Raw genomic sequence first — 17,671 nt, 5'->3', positions numbered from 1 at the left:
CGAGTCCATTTATTTTTAATTATAGTTGAATTTAAATCTGCCACTTTGATATTTGTTTCCATTTCAGTTCATTTGTTTCCCTCTGCTCCTCCTTTCTTTGGGTGTAATTGAATCTTGTTGGTATTTCAGTTGTATTTCCCTACTGGCTTTTAAGACATACTACTTTGCATTATTTTTTAGTGGTTGCTGTAGGGCTGCATTTTACCAAATGATACCTACTAGCTAATGTGGCTATTTAAATTTAAATTTTAAGCTAATTAAAATTATATAAAATTGAAACTTAGTTCCTTAGTCACAAAACCCACATTGCAAGTGTTCAACGAATATGTGTGACTAGCAGCTATCTTATATATGACAAAGCAGTTATAGACTATTTCTAACACTGCAAAAAGTTGTACGGATAATTTGTCACAATTGACTTACAGTTAATATACTATTTAACGGCCAGGCGCGGTGGCTCAAGCCTGTAATCCCAGCACTTTGGGAGGCCGAGACGGGCGGATCACGAGGTCAGGAGTTCGAGACCATCCTGGCTAACATGGTGAAACCCCGTCTCTACTAAAAAATACAAAAAGCTAGCCGGGCGAGGTGGCGGGCGCCTGTAGTCCCAGCTACTCGGGAGGCTGAGGCAGGAGAATGGGGTAAACCTGGGAGGCGGAGCTTGCAGTGAGCTGAGATCCGGCCACTGCACTCCAGCCAGGGCAACAGAGCGAGACTCAGTCTCAAAAAAAAAAATACTATTTAACATAAAATATTGGAATTTTGTGAGAATATAATTCCTTTACCCCCATCTTTTGCAACATTTTCATATATTTCACATATATTTCATCTATATACATCATCAGCCCACAATACTAACATTTTATCTTGAAGAGGAATATGATTTTTTTAGTTTAAAAGGAAAGAATATGGCTGGGTGCAGTGGCTCACACCTGTAATCCCAGCACTTTGGGAGGCCGAGGCAGGCGGATCATGAGGTCAGGAGATCGAGACCATCCTGGCTAACATGGTGAAACCCTGTCTCTACTGAAAAATACAAAAAAATTAGCCAGGCGTGGTGGTGGGCACCTGTAGTCCCAGTTGCTTGGGAGGCTGAGGCAGGAGCATGGTGTGAACCTGGGAGGAGGAGCTTGCAGCGAGCCGAGATCGTGCCACTGCACTCCAGCCTGGGCGACAGAATGAGACTCTGTCTCAAAAAAAAAAAAAAAAAAAAAAAAGGAAAGACTACATATGGTCCTTATATTTACCCACATGTTTACCATTTCTGCTGATCTTTATTTTTCTCCTAATCTAATACCATCTTTTGCCATATACCCCTTAAAGGGTTCCATTTGTCATTTTTCATAGTGCGGGTCAACTGATGACAAATTCTTTGAGATTTTTCATCTTATTTTTTTACCTTTATTATTGAAATATAACTTTGCAGCATGTAAATTTCTAGGTTGATCCTTGTTTTTCAGCAGTTCACCTGTGTTGTTCCAGTGCCTTTTTGGCCTTTATTGTTTCTGGTAAGAAGCTAACATTATTCATATGTTGTTTATCACATATAATGTCTCTTTTTCCTTTAGCTGCTTTTATAATTTTCTCTTCATATTTGGAGTTCAGCAGTTTTACTATATGTACTTAGGTCTCATTTTCTATGTATTGGTTCTGCCTGTGGTTCATTGGGTTTCTTGGATTTATAAATAGTCTTTTACCAAGTATCAGAAATTTGAAGCCACTATTTCTTCCAAAATTTTCTTTTTCCTCACTTCCTAAGACTCTGCACTTATATTAGACCAGATTATGTTGACGAACAAGTCTCTGAAGATCTGTGTGTTTTTCTTCCACTGCTTTTCTTCCATCTGTTTTTCATATAGGATCATTTCTATTGATCTATTTTACAGTTCCTCAATTTATTCTATCTTCAATCTGCTGTTAGGCACCTCCAGTGAATTTTTACTTTAGTTATAGTAATTTTCAATTTCAGTATTTCCATTTATTTCTTGTTATGCTTCAGTTTCTCTGCTGAGATTCTCCATTTGCTCATTTATTATGTGTATTTCTTTTTTAAAATAGGTGAACATATTTTTAATAGTTGCTTTAAAATCCTTGTCTGCTAATTGTTACAGTTGAGTCACCTAGGCATCAATTTACATCACACTTTGTGGGTCATATTTTCCTGTTTCTGTGCATGTCTAGTGTTTTTTTGTTTGACACTGAATATTATGAATGATACAGAGATTTTGAGTTCTGTTTTAATTTTTTAATGAATGATTTTTGTTATGTACTATAAAAAGTTCACTTGGCTTGACTCAGACTCCAAACTCTGTCTCCCCTGAAGTGAGAAGCAACTGAAATCTTTGTTCTTTTAGGTTTTCTAGTATTTTGTCAGGCCACTGGGGTCTCTCTATCTGTTGCTTTTCAGTGATCTGCCAAAGATTTGAGGAGATTTGACATACGGATGTGTGTGGCTCACACCTCTGAAATTTCTTCCCTTCTAGGATTTCACTGCTAATGGTCTGGTTTTTCTCCCAGCTCCAAATTGTATTCTCTGACATTTCAAGTCAGAAAGTACAGCCAGCTTCATGGGCCTGTGACCTGCATATTCATACAAGGGCCACACACATGGTTTAAAGTTCTGCTATCACTGTCTTGAAATTATTAGTTTTTCAATGAGGGGCCACATTTTAACTGATGTACTTAAGTATAAAAATCCATTCTAGGCCTGACATGGTGGCTCACACCTGTAATCCCAACACTTTGGGAGGCCAAGGTGGAAGGATCCCTTGAGCCCAGGAGTTTCAGATCAGCCTGGACAACATAGTGAAACCTCGTCTCTACTAAAAATAAAAATTAAAAAAATTAGCCAGGTCTGATGGTGCACACCTGTAATCCTGGCTATTCTGGAAGCTGAGGCAGGAGGCTTACTTGAGCCCAGGAGTTCTATATTGCAGTGAGCTATGATCACCCCACTGCATTCCAGCCTGAGTAAGAGAGAGAGAGATCCTGTCTTTAAAAAAAAAAACAAAACATAAAATATTTGTTTTCATTTTCAGCTGGCTTTAATATACAAACAAAACGTTATCCTTCTTGTATGATACTGATAAAGTTTAGCTAATAAGTTGTAACAGAAAAGCAATTGCTATAAGTCTCTTGGGTCTCAGTTTCTTCAAAAGCCTTTCCTGCCTCTCAAACTACTCTTCCCCACCCCGATTTAAACAGGACCTTCCCTTACACTCTGGGAATCCTGTTTTTTCCCTTCATGGCATTAGCGTAATTTACAATTAATATATTTACCTGTGTCTTTATGATTGAGTATATTTCTACCTCACTAGCCTATAAACTCCATGAGGACCCATGTCTGCCTCACCCAGCACCAACAAGGATGCCTAGCATACTGCGGGCACTTAATTAAATGGATGAACGGATAAACGGACAGATGGATAAGTGAATGAATAGTGAAAATGACAATGATATTTAGTAACTTTTTCTATTTTCCCAAGTTAGATTTTCTATAATCCTTTCTTTTGCTCAAATATCTAAAAGTATGCCATAATTTTAGCAAAATTTGGGGAACAATGTAAGGTCAAAAGTAGTACCTATATGCACATTTGTTATTAGCAGGACCCCCAAAAGAAATGTGAATGCCAGATCTCCAACTTCTTGATTTAAAAATGTAATCCAGACCCAGCGCGGTGGCTCACGCCTGTAATCCCAGCACTTTGGGAGGCGAGGTGGGTGGATCCCTGGAGGTCAGGAGTTCGAGACCAGCCTGGCCAACATGGTGAAATCGTCTCTATTAAAAATGCACAAAAAAAAAAAAGAAAAGAAAAGAAAAATTAGCTGGGAGTGGTGGTGGGCGCCTGTAGTCCCAGTTACTTAGGAGGCTGAGGCAGTAGAACCACCGGAACCGGGGAGGCGGAAGTTGCAGTGAGCCATGATCGCACCGCTGCACTCCAGCCTGGGCGACAGAGCCAGATCGTCTCAAAAAGAAAAAATGTAATCCAATGTAGTATTCACATCTAGTGCCAACGGGTGCAGTGGACACTGTGCTGCATGCTGCGTTCCATTAAACAGCCTAATCTGGTGTGTTAATGAGAGATGTATTTAACTATCAGTTATAATATTCCATGTCATTTTCCCGGAAATCAAGGAACACATCTTACAGCAGGTGATTCACAAGCTATATTGAAATGTTGACCTGTTGCAGAAGCTCTACAAGATGCTGTGCATTCAGTGGGAAATAACCGGAGACATGGGACCTCTGGCGGGCTTGTTTCTCAGCGTCATGGAGAGAGCGCACCCAGTCTGAAGGCGCACCTGCTCCTCTCTGCGATATACTGTGGATTAAGAAAATACAGTGTACAATCTCATATTCTCATTTCAGCAAATATAAATAGTACATGGCAATTATATGTGCTCGGTTTTAATTTTTAAGGGTGGAAACTGTTGAAAATGCTGTCGTGGACCAGACTCCAGAATTGGAGATTTTGTAGAGGTCAAAGGTATAGTAGTATTAAAGTAGGGATAAAGAGTGTGCGGGCATGTGTGTAAGATAATGAGCAGAAAAGGGACTGGCAAGGTGCAGAGATCTCTGCAAGCAATGGATTGGGGAAACTGAAGGCTTTAAAGCCACGGTCTCTATCCCTGCACCCAGCTTTCCGTCCTCAGTTACTATAACCCAAGATTAAAGCCACCTGGTTTTCTAATTGCCGCAACTGCGGCTCCAGGTGCTGACTGCACAGCCACTGCGGTACTGTCCGCAGCTGCGCGCCGGGCTCAGTCGGCATTATTTACGGTACAGAATACTCGCCCGCGCGGCGGTATTTACGGTAACGGGGAACAGCTTGGGCGGCAGTATTTACGGTAACGAAAGCCAGCTGTATTTACGGTAGCGAGGGCTGGACCGGCGGCGGCATTTACGGTAACGGGGCCGGGCTCGCTGAGGCCCGTCGGCTTGGCCCGCTCTGGGCGTTATCAAGTGATCTCCAGCCAAGGCGGCCGCCACCCCCTGCACCCAGCGGAAAATGCAAAATGGCCCTCTGGGGCAGTGAGGGGCCGTTGCCCTCGGCCCGGGCCTGCCGCACCTCCTTCCCGCAGCTGGCGGCCGGCAGAGCTGAACAGGGTCCGGGTGTAGCCCCCTCTCGCCCCTCCGCAGGGGCGCCGGCCTGAACTGGGCGCGGGAACCAGGCCGCCCTCGGCGCCCAGCCCGCCCTAGTCCCGCGCGCCACCCCCGCCGTGCCGCGCCCACATGGGTCTGTGCTACAGTCTACGGCCGCTGCTTTTCGGGGGCCCAGGGGACGACCCCTGCGCGGCCTCGGAGCCCCCAGTGCAGGACACGCAGCCCGCCCCGGCCCCAGTCCGGGCGGCTGCAAGGGACACGGCTCGGACCTCGCTCCCTCGGGGCGGCGGCGGGAGCCCGGCATGCGCTTGGCCCCAAGCAGACAAGCCGAAGGAGAAGCGGCAGCGCACCGAGCTGCTGAGCGCCGAGGAGCGCGAGGCGGCCAAGGAGGCGAGGAAAGTGAGCCGGGGCATCGACCGCATGCTGCGCGAGCAGAAGCGCGACCTGCAGCAGACGCACCGGCTCCTGCTGCTCGGTAGGTCCCGGCCGCGCGGTCGGCTGACGCCCCGGGGACAGCGCGCCGGGCCCGCGGGGTCGGTGGGCGCCGGGGAGCGGCGGCGGGAGGGGCTCCTGAATCCCGGGACTGGAGCCGGGCGGGCGGCGGGCGCGGACAGGCTGCGAGCGTTTAAACTGTGGGTGGAAGGGTCCCCCACCTGGCCGGGAGGACGCTCCGGGCTGGTTCTGCGCCTCCCAGTGCCTTGAGCTTTTCCTCACGCTCGCCGGCGCTCACTAATGAGCCTCTCTGGGAAGCCTCCCCCGCGGCTGAGCACCTTCCGCAGGGTCTGAGCCCCGGGGATCTCTGCCCTGGCCGCTCACTTCCTGCTGCACACGGAGGCTGGCGGTTTGTTTTAAGAACACAGACGAAAGGAGATTTATAAGGCCTTTTAGCTTGACCGCAAAGCTTTTATTGCAATCACAGTGTTGTGGGTGGGTGTGGCCTGCTGCCTTTTGAGAAAGAACTTGAGCTGCACTTGGGTTTACTGGGGAAGAAGATCAACCCCGGCTGTGGGAGGTTTTGCTTGAGCAAAACACCAGCGGCACGAGAGGGTGGCGGCCCCGGCGTGCTCTCTGTGTAACTGCGGGCAGGAGGGCGGGCGCGGAGTCCCAGCGTTTTCAAGGAACCAGATGCTTGCTCTCCTAGTAGTGTTTTTCAGAGCTTACCTATAGCAAGTACGTGTGCTCCTACAACAATCAGAAAACATGGTTCTATGCACTCTACCGTAGAATGAAAAAAAAAACATCACGATTTCCTGATACTACTTGTTGCCTTTTAAATTTTAAGACGAAATAATAATAATTGGGCTTTTGATCGCAATTTTGTGAGATGTAAGGAAGAATAGTCGTTCACGTCTGTGGTCTCTGCTGTACATGGGAGAAGGAGCTATTCCATGATTTTAGCAAGATGCCTGCTTGTAAATGAATGCAACTTTCATTTAAGATCTAGAAGACAATAAATATTGAGTCTGAGAGGACTTGTCCACTGCACTGCAAGAATGCATAATGTAAAACAACATAAACCTAGCTGTTGTATCCTGGTGAATGAAATATCTAATTTCTAAAGCAAAGGGAAATGTTTTTGAAGAAACAACAAAAACCAGTAAATACGCAGGTTATCTCAAACAGGAACGCGGGCTGAGCAGTAGCAGAGCTCCCCCCTCCAGTGCTCACCTCCAGAATATCACAGAGCACACGTTCCCAGAGGTCTGAGGATACAGAAATGTAACTTCAGAATTTCATACCTTGATAAACCGTTGTTGGTGTGTGAGGGTAAAATAAATCTTCGGATATGCAAGTATTCAAAGTATACTCTCATCCACATATTTTTCTGGAAGGAAACAAACAAACAAACAAAAAATAGAGACAGCAGCAGCTCATGCCTGTATCCCAGCACTTTGAGAGGCTGAGGCTGGCCGATCACTTGATCTCGGGAGTTCAAGACCAGCCTGGGTAACATGGTAAAACCCCGTCTCTACAAAAAATACAAAAATTAGCTGGGTGGTGCGCTGGAGACCCTGTCTCAAAAATGAATGAATGAATGAATGAATGAATGAATGAATGAATAAATAAATAAATAAATAAATTGAGACAAGTCTCACTGTGTTGGCCAGGCTGATCTCAAACTAAAGTGCTGGGATTACAGACATGAGCCACCATGCTCAGCCTGGAAAGACATTAATTGGAAATTACTTCAGCCAAAATTTTTTAAATGCATCAAATTAAAATAATTCAAAAAGGGGGGGAATTTTTTAAAAGGGGAGAGAGAATCGTCATCTCAAGAAACTAACAAAAAACAAGAAGACAGATAGGATCAGGAGTTGTGACAGCCCAGCATTGTTTTGATATGATTACACAGTTGAACATAGTTTAAAAATAACAAAAGGATATGGGAAGCAGAAAATGCTTTCTATATAATAAAAATTATTAGACTATGAATCTGTGAAAAACATGGGATGAGATATGGTCTGAAGAATAGAATGGTGAGCTCTAAAGAGTCAGCTTCTTGTAACACGTTTGAAAGTACGCTTTGAAGACATCATCTCATAGCCTCATGGAGTTTATATATTAGCATCATAGCTAAAGTGACATAAAATCAAATGACTCACTTTTCAGGGAGTGTGTATTGTATCCTCCACCAATGATATCTACACTAAAACACATACTGTTACATGGCGTTGATGTTGTTTATCTGATTTTATATAGATTTGAGTTACACACACAAAGATTCTTGATTTTATTAGGCTTTAAAATGGATTTAGCTGGAAAATTTTGAGTCAGAAACATGACTTATTGACCATTAATATCCTCGGATAATTGCTTCTGCTGCCATTGTGTGTAATAGCCATTTATTCTTGCTCACTGACCGCATTCATTTGTTTATTCTGGAAATGTTCACTGAAAGCTGGGCATTGGGTTCAGAGACCTCAGACCCAGGGAAGGTACACTCGCTCCAGCAGTGTCCTTTTTTTCTTTTTTCTTTCTTTTTTTTTTGTTTAATCCCAACACTTTAGGATGCTGAGGTGGTCAGATCACTTGAGGCCAGGAGTTCAAGACCAGCCTGGGCGACATAGTGAGACTATGTCTCTATTTTGTTTTTTTTTTTTTTTGAGACAGGATCTCACTTTGTCACCCAGTCAGGAGTGCAGTGGTGTGACCATGGCTCACTGCAGCCTGGACCTCCCCAGCTCAAGCAATCCCCCTGCCTCAGCCCCACAAACAGCTGGGACTACAGGTACACGCTACCACGGCTGACTAACTTTTGTATTTTATGTAGAGATGGGGTTTTACCATGTTACCCAGGCTGGTCTTGGACTCCTGAGATCCAGTGATCCACCCGTCCCAGCTCACAGTGCTGGGATTACAGGTGTGAGCCATTGTGTCCAGTCAGGTGCCCTTGGTCACTCCATGCCTGCTAGTTTGAGGTGAGTCCCGTCTCCCGTCATGATGAGTCCTTGAGGAGACCTCCCCAGAGTCCTCGAGGGGAAATAAAGGTTTAACTCCCTGTGTCCTGTGAATTTTTTGTGCTCCTCTCATGGAGCACTTGGGCACATCTCTCCATGGGTGTCTCGGTGCTCTGTCTCCCTCATGGGGTCGATCCTGATGACTCAGCTTTCTTTCCTGCACAGGAGGTAGCACCCCACACAATCCTCCGGCAACAACACAAGAATCTGGGAGCCACTGTGACTGTGAGGAGATATGGTCCCGTTTTAATTTTTAGGTGGAGCATGGTTGAAGCATGCCATGGCTGGATTTTAAGCAGGTGCAGAGATGGGATGGAAGTTTCCAGTTAGAAGGCAGTGGTCAAGACAAGGAATCATGGGGTCCAAACTAGAGCAGTGTGGTATAGTAGGAGTGGGGAGCTCATGGGCTTGGGGAGCAGGTCAGATGACTGGGTGTGGAAGGCAGGCAATGAGAGGAATTCTCAGATAACTCTCATGGTCTTGAGCATGAGGAATGTGTTAGTCAGCTTGCTCACCTACCAAAATAAAACAGGCTGAGTGACCAAAAACAGACATTTTCTCACAGTTCTGGAGGTTGGAAGTCTAAGATCAAGGTGCCAGCAGGGTTGATTTCTGGTGAGGGCTGTGTTCCTGGCTTGCAGACGGCCACCTTCTCACAGTATCCTCACATGGCCTTTCCGCTGTGTGCACACAAAAAGAGGGAGAGATCTCGGCTGTCCCTTCCTGTTCTTATGAGGACACTGTGGGATTAGGGCCCCACCTTTATGGCCTCATCTTACCTTAATTACCTACTTAAGGGCCCTCTGTCCACATACAGTCATATTGGGGGTTAGGGCTTCAACATGTGAATTCAGGGGAATGGGAAGCATAATTCAATCCATAACAAGGGCTAAGGCAGGGAGTGCGTGCCCTGTCTAAAAGGGACAGCTGCATCCTAGCTTCATCCACTGTTGCCTTGTGAGAACACAGGCCCAAAGTTGCCACGTTTTCAGAATTTCTGAAACCTACCTAATTTTAATAAAATGTAATCTACATGGCTAATGCAGTCACGGGCTGCTGGCTCTTACCCCTGATCTGACCTAGGTCACACAGACTTTTCTGCAGGCTGTGCACTAGGCTTTAGGGGCTCACTCACATTAGACACCATTGGCAGAGGCCCTGGGTCTACACCAATGAAAAGCATACTTGATGTGAATTGGTGTGAACCAAAATATTTAATCTGCCAAATGAGCACATACAGCAAACAAAGCTGTGTTCACCATTCTTCAGGTGAATTTTTCTGCTGTTGAGTTCATGGAGTTGTAACAGCGTCAATGCCGTTGTTTTGTCTTCATCTTTCATTGACTGTGGTCACTACCGTCCTGTTGGGGAAGGGTCATCATGTTCCACTCAACTACTCCTTTAATATGATTCTGGATTGTTACTCGAGTTTGAAATCCTCAACTGTAGATAAGATTTGTGTTTTTTACTTTTTTCAATTATGTCTTCTTATAGTTTGTGTATTTGCTATTTCTCTGTCTGGAATACATCTTTCAAGAAGGAAGCAATCTCTTTGGTACAAAACCATTTGCTGGTTTTCTTTTGTATCAGAATGCTTGCATGATTTTAATCTGTGTCTTTAGTTTCTCTCGGAGGAGGTGCCCAGTGCACACATGCTCAGACATGCGCATGCGCGCGCACACACACACACACACACACACACACACACACACACACAAAACACAGAAGGAATGTTCTCCACTCTGGGGTTTTGATGACTTTTTTCCCAAGTAAATGTCTCTTTCTTAGTGAATGCAGAAGTGAGCAAGAAAACACAACAGTTTTGGAGTTGTGCAGCAGCCTTGGACACATCCTTATTAACTTGCTGTCTTCATTTTTTGCCACAGTCTCCTGTGGCGCCGTGGCTTTCAAAGTCAGAAGAAATCCCCATACTGTGGCTATTCCTTACGTTTCTGAACTCACAAAAGCATAACACATCCTTACGGCCTTAAAGAGAATGCAGTGATGTTGTTGCATTTAAGTCAAAACTTTTATGTTGTATAACTTGTTATAAACTGTTATATCAATGATACTAAAATTTTATAGGCTGGAAACTGCCATTGTTTACATGAAGCCTAATTTCATCCCAAGGATTTATCTTGTTCTTTCACCTGGCAAAACACCGGAAGTTCAGAGCACTCTGTCAAAAATGCTGTCTTGGACTTGCCAACCCTCTTGTGTTTATTCTCATGATTAGTACTGGCCCTGAAAACAGGTAGTTGTGTCACTGGAATATATGAGCATTTTATGAACACTTTTTTCAAAATTTGGGGGTATCCTACGACCCACTAAAAGATGCAGAGGGGCATGTGTGATGGTTAGAGCATGGCACTGGAGTCAGACCTTGTCCGAGGCCCTTAGCACCCCCACCCTCCAGCTGCACAAACTTAAGTACACCCCTAGAGCTTCAGTTTCCGTCTCAATGAGAATCCTAATCCCACTGGCTTACTGAGAGGAGTAAATGAAATTAGTTGAAATAATGTATGTAAATTCATGTAATGAGATCACACATCCTAGCAAATCGCATCCAGCCCCAGGTGCACACAGCCCTCTGTGACTGAGCCAGGATCAAGCCCAGGCAGGCTGACCTCGCCAAACAACATTAGCCAGTGGCTGTGAGGCCAGATGGAGGCAGCTGCAACAGTCCAGTCAAGAGATGTGAGGAGCCCAGGCGCGGTGTCGCACGCCTATAATCCCAGCGCTTTGGGAGACTGAGGTGGGCAGGTCACCTGAGGTCGGGAGTTGGAGACCAGCCTGGCCAGCATGGTGAAACCTCATCTCTACTAAAAATACAAAAATTAAGGCCAGGCGCGGTGGCTCACGGCTGTAATCCCAGCACTTTGGGAGGCTGAGGCGGCAGATCATGAGGTCAGGAGATCGAGACCATGGTGAAACCCTGTCTCTACTAAAAATACGAAAACTTAGCCACGCACGGTGGCAGGCACCTGTAGTCCCAGCTACTTGGGAGACTGAGGCAGGAGAATGGCATGAACCCGGGAGGCGGAGCTTGCAGTGAGCTGAGATCACACCACTGCTCTCCAGCCTGGGTGACACAGCGAGACGCAGTCTCAAAAAACAAACAAACAAACAAAAACAACTAGCTCGTTACCAGCTAACTTTTAATTAGCTGGTGGTAGGTGCCTGTAATCCCAGCTTCTCAGGAGGCTAAGGTGGGAGTATCACTCGAATCCGAGAGGTGGAGGTTGCAGTGGGTTGAGATCGTGCCATTGCACTCCAGCCTAGGGGACAGAGCAAGACTCAGTCTCAGAAAAAAAAAAAGAGATGTGAGGAGGCGACCTCATTCAGATGCAGTGACGGTGACAGGAAGGGGCAGGCGTGTCTGTGGCTGTGGGCAAAATGGAGTCCCGGGAACCTGGTGACTGATGAGATGGAGGGAAAGAAGAACATCTGGGTGAGGAAATGTCACCGAACGCTTCAGTGAAATGGCAAGGACATTCTCCAAGTAAGGAATTTAAGAGGAAGAGTCAGCTGGAGGGAGAAGAGAACAGTGAGCTCCACTCTAGATGTGTTGAGACTGAAGGGCCTGGGGTGTCCAGTGGGCAGTGGCTGGAGAGCAGCTGGGCATTTGCCGTGGATCTCAGAGAGGCTGCAGAGCCAGAGACGGATGTGTCGCCCAGAGTCAGTAGTGCATTGGCCAGGTTGGACATGCCACCTGGAGACCACACGCCACCCGGAGAGGACATGCCACCCAGGGAGGACGTGCAGAGTGAGAAGGGAAGGGAGGAGGAGGGCCCAGGATAGGAGGCCGTGGGACTCCAGCCTTTCCAAAAGGGCTGGAGGAAGAAGAGTATGAAGAGTGATAGAGGGCTGGGAGCAGCCAAGAAAGGAAGAGGTTTCAGGAGAAAGGCAGTGGCCAGCAGTGTCATTTGGGAGCTCAGGGATAAAGAGGGCTGAGGCCAGGTACAGTGGCTCATGCCTGTAATCCCAGCACTTTGGGAGGCTGAGGTGGGTGGATTACAAGGCCAAGAGATCAAGACCATCCTGGCCAACGTGGTAAAACCCCGTCTCTAATAAAAATGCAAAAATTAGCTGGGTGTGGTGGTGCATTCCTGTGATACCAGCTACTTGGGAGGCTGAGGCAGGAGAATCGCTTGAACCTGGGAGGCAGAGGTTGCAGTGAGCCAAGATCACACCACTACACGCCAGCCTGGGCGACAGAACGAGACTCCGTCTCAAAAAAATAAATAAATAAATAAAAAGAGGACTGAGAAGGAATCCACTGGGTGTGCAGGTTCATGGCCTGGTGGGTACAGGAGGCTTCAGACTGGAAGGGACAGGAAGACACTGAAGCAGTGGTGGTGGCTCTCTTGGGAGGACTTTGCTGCTGGAGGACAGAACAGATGTGCCCACTCCTGCACCCTGTGCCATCCAGGAAACAGCTGGGAAGATGACGGATGAGACTGGAATGGTGGGTGCTCCTGGGGGTGAAGAGAAGAGGGCAGGAGAGGAACTGTCCATCTTTGTTTGGCCAGCTTGCATCCACCTTCTGAACACTCAGGTGCCTGGACTCAACCTCAGCTCCTCCAGCACAAGTGACTTTCCCTGTTGACGGTGTCAGACTCATGTGTCATTTAGAGGGAAATTCTTTAATGGCAGGCAGGTTTTTCAGTTGAGTTGAGACCAAGAGACCTAGCTAATTAAGGTATCTAGCTAATTTAATTAGTCTATGAAAAGTTTCCAAAGATTAGCATTTTCAAAGATAAGACCTAACTCGAAGGGCCTAAAATCAACTCATGATATTGAAAGTGCTAATCAGAAGATCTCCAAAACCCCACTGCATAAATCTGAATAAGGAGCCCTAGATGATTATTTCTCGCCTCACAGCACCCAGGATAACTTACTTTGAGTCTACATTTATTCATTTATTTTAAATTTTATTTATTTATTTATTTTGAGACAGAGTCTCTGTTGCCCAGGCTGGAGTGCAGTGGTGCCATCTTGGCTCATGGCAACCTCCGCCTCCCAGGTTCAAGTGATTCTCTTGCCTCAGCCTCCTAAGTAGCTGGGACCACAGGTGCCTACCACTACACCCGGCTCTTTTTTTTTTTTTTTTTAATTTTTAGTAGAGACAAGGTTTTACCATGTTGGACAGGCTGGTCTCAAACTCCTGACCTCTGGTGATCTGCCTGTCTCGGCCTCCCAAAATGCTGGGATTACAGGCATGAGTTACCGTGCCCAGCTGGGTCTAAATTTGTTGATACTTAGTTGTTGGGTTGTTTTTTTCTTTTTTCTTTTTGGTTGGCTTTAAGCTGAAACCAACTCTTACTGAAAAATAGAAAATTACCTTCTATCAGCTAAAGCAGTGACTCTAAGTGCGTTTAGGGGCCAAGTGAAAACCGTTCCCTGTTGTTTCAGAATTCCCTTGCTAGAGATGGACAGACAGCACGCAGAGGACTTTCAGGGCAGGGAAACTACTCTGTATGATACCATCAGAGTGGACAGTGTCACCACACACTTGTCCAACCCACAGCATGTACAACGCCAAGAGGGAACCCTAGTGTACCCCTTCCAGCCCTGTGGCCTCTGGGTGACAGTGACGTGCCAGGGTAGCTTCACAGGTTGCAGCCCACTGTGAGGGATGTTGCTGGTGGGGAGGCTGTGCCTGTGGGGGCGGGGAGTACATGGCAGCTGTACTCTGTACCATCCTCTCAATTTTGCTGTGAGCCTAAAACTGCTCTAAATAATAGGCTTTTTGTTTTAGTCACTTACTAAGAAAAGAAGTCAGTGAAGGATTTTGTCCTTGAATTAGGATCCCAAGAGGAGGAGCTGGTGGAGAACAGGACACCACAGTGGCCATAGCAGAAGGGTCTATGGTTCTTCTAATGAGCCCATTTAGGGGCCATAAGCTGATGGCCCTACTCTTGAAAAGCCCAGGCCAGTGAACCGCAGCAGGAAAGATAGAGCCCATTATTGAAAGCTGTGGTTTATGAATAAAAAAGCATCATGTAAAGACTTTTCCAACTGCAGTTCTGGGGTTAAATTATTCTCAGCAAATGAAGTCCTCTAGACAAGCATTGAAGTGTCAGCGCCTGACGGGAGGGGCACACACACACACCCCTGCGGGCCGCTTGGCTTGGCCCCGTGTCCCATCCTGTGAGGCTGCCCTAGCTCTGCCTCATCAGGAGGACTCGGAGGACTGTTGCCCAGCTGTTATCAGGTGTTACACCAAATGCCACTGAAGGCGCCAGTTAGGGAAGCCGTCATCGAAATGTTCAAGGGTTAGATAGCTCTTTCCAGCCCTTCCTGATGTTACTTCATCTGCCGGTCTGGGAAAATGTTCTTTAATGAGAGGCAGGTCAACCTGCCGATGGATGGAGGATGGAGGAAGACAGCAAGCACACCGTGGCATCGGCTTTATCTAATCCTGGCAGAAGAGCCTTGGAGAAGACTTACGTTGCATCACTGTGCTTTGGATTAATGCTCACTTGGTGTGTTCTTCTGCAGTTGAAAAGTGAATTTTCCTTCTGAGGACACGAACTGCTCCCAGGAAAAGCAGAAGAAGACAGTATTTTGACATAAACAGAAAAATAAGGTGCGATGATACCCATACTTTGAGTCACAGAGAAAAGTCATTTTATTCATTGAATCCCTTGTATTACTCACCAACTGCAAACATTTGCATCTCTCCAGAACCTGCTGTGTGCCGGGTGCTTCTCTGGGTGACGTGGAGATTCCACAAGGCAGAGAGCACAGCCTCAGCCCTGGAAAAGTTCACTGTGTTGTTGAAGAGAAAGGACAAGAACCTAAAAGAAAACTACCAGTCAGAGCCTGCACGTGCTCCGAGATAAATGGCAGCAGTGTGGGTCAAGAACATGATTCCAGGGATGCACGTGGAACCTCTCAGTAACGTGACGGGCATCCCCCTTCCTTAGGATATTTTATGAGTGCAGGAGAGGTAGGAACTTGATTGTTTAATGTTGATGTTTGCACACAAAAAATGCATAATGCTGGCCAGGTGCCATGGCTCACGCCTATAATCCCAGCACTTTGAGAGGCCGAGGCAGGCGGATTGCTTGAGGTCAGGAGTTCAAGACTAGCCTGGCCAACATGGTGAAACCTCATCTCTACTAAAAATACGAAAATTAGCCAGACATGGTGACTGGTACCTGTAATCCCAGCTACTCGGGAGGCCGAGACAGGAGGTTGCAATGAGCCAGAGTACTCCATTGCACTCCAGCCTGGGGAACAGAGCAAGAATCTCAAAAAAAAAAACAACAAACAAACTAATGCTGTTATTGATCCTAGGTGCAAACTATGAGCAGAAGCAGCTGTGAAATCTGCTCCAAGTTTGCACCTGGCAGCTGGTTTCCTATTCATCAAGGAGCTGCTGAAAGAACCTAGAAGCTCTCACAGCTCCCAGCATGTAGCAGCAACCTGGAGTGTTTACCTAATGGAACTGATGCTTCAAGAAGATGAAGAAAGTTTGAACAACAGTGTGCAGTGTTATCAAACGGGAAGGAGACTGCTCCTTTTATCTCCAGCTGTCAAAGTGCTCCACAAGTCAATATCAGAAGCTGCATTTTATAGATTGCACATCATGGGAGGCTGGAGATTGTCTGTCAATCAGCATGAAGAAAAAAAAAAGATGAAACGTTTATCCTTTTTTTCCCCAAAAAATCCACTCATTAGAGAATCACTGAAAGGAAGGTGGATAAAAAGCCACAAAAGCGAAACTTTAACTTGGCTGCAGAGAAGCAGTTGTGTTTCACAGGCACTTCGGGAGCATCTAGACAGCGTGGTTTGGAGTCTGCCGGCCCAGAGGCCACAGGAGAAACACAGGTCAGCGCCAGAATCATGGAGCACACATTTGCCTCAACCCCAGCTGTATTTTCTTTTCTGGGAAAATATCAGCCACTGGAATTAGGCCAGACACAGAAATCTGTAGACACAAAGCTCGCCAGCAGAGCAAGATTCAGAACGCGAGAGTAGCCCCAGGGAGCAATCAGGACCTAGGCGAGAGGCGAGTGCTGATCCCAGAGCCGGCCTCCTTCTTCCCAGTCGCCCTCAGAGGCTGGTGTAGACAAACCACAAACCCACAGCTGTCCTGGTGCGGAAGCCCAGAACAAGGCCCAAGCCTGCATACCCCGGAGAGTTAGACTACGCCACAGATCAATCGGCTGTTTGATTTGTAGAACAACCTATCTATTGAGAAGGACGTCAGTGCTGTGTTACGGGCTACTATTTGTTCATTCAGTAGCAATTACTGACATTCAGTAGCACATCTGCCACGTCCCAGGTTCTGTCAGGCTTCAGTCTACAAACTGGAGCTGTCTCAGGAGCTGTTCTGTGTTCTCAGGAGCTTATGACCTTGTGTGGGAGACAAAGGCATCAACCAGCCATTGCAGCACAGCATAAAATACATCCATGCAGACACAGAAAACGGGAGCAGCTCTTGCCCCAGTGAGAAGGGGAAGCAGGACTGAGGAGGAGGGCAGCAGCTTCCAGGAACCTTCCCACTTAAAAATAATAAAATAAAATAAAAATAAAAAACAGCCTGGTGCGGTGGCTCACTCCTGCAGTCCCAACACTTTGGGAGGCCAAGGCGGGTGGATCACATAAGGTCAGGAGTTCCAGACCAGCCTGGCCAGCATGGCGAAATCCCATCTCTACTAAAATTACAAAGATTAGCTGGATGTGGTGGCACGAGCCTGTAATCCCAGCTACTCGGGAGGCTGAGGCAGGAGAATGACTTGAACCCAGGAGCCGGAGGTTGCAGTGAGCCGAGATGGTGCCACTGCACTCCTGGGCGACAGAGCAAGACTCCATCTCAAAAAAAGAAAAAAATAGTATTTGTAGAGTATATTTCTGTTCTTGAAATCGACAAGTTTGCGAAACCCCTCGTTTTGAGAGGCTCATTGGAAAGCAGCAGGTGCCACACAGAGCAAATGAAAAACAAAACGCTCCGCACCTTGTGCATAGTTTTATCGAAACTCCTGCATCTGCTTTGAGTCTGTTGAACTGAAAATTCATTTAGAATATGCTCTAATTGATATATGTGACCTATAAGGAAGTCTCCCTCTTTTTTTTTTTTTTTTTTTTTTTTTTTTGA

General features: G+C 46.4%; 1 protein-coding gene across 1 annotated transcript in view; it reads left to right on the top strand.

Moving 5' to 3' along the window:
• Positions 1–4,691: 4,691 nt before the first annotated feature.
• GNAL (G protein subunit alpha L) overlaps positions 4,692–17,671 on the top strand; it is a 211,471-nt gene continuing 198,491 nt past the window's right edge. The window contains exon 1 of the mRNA XM_026455998.2: positions 4,692–5,579. Coding sequence (XP_026311783.1) covers positions 5,234–5,579 — 346 coding nt within the window. The 5' untranslated portion in view covers positions 4,692–5,233. The remainder of the gene's footprint in view (positions 5,580–17,671) is intronic.

The sequence above is a fragment of the Piliocolobus tephrosceles genome, chromosome 18 (genome assembly GCF_002776525.5).
Source record: "Piliocolobus tephrosceles isolate RC106 chromosome 18, ASM277652v3, whole genome shotgun sequence".
Lineage (NCBI taxonomy): Eukaryota > Metazoa > Chordata > Mammalia > Primates > Cercopithecidae > Piliocolobus > Piliocolobus tephrosceles.
Note: the sequence above shows the minus strand (reverse complement) of the source record. Positions and strands in the feature narration are given on the sequence as shown.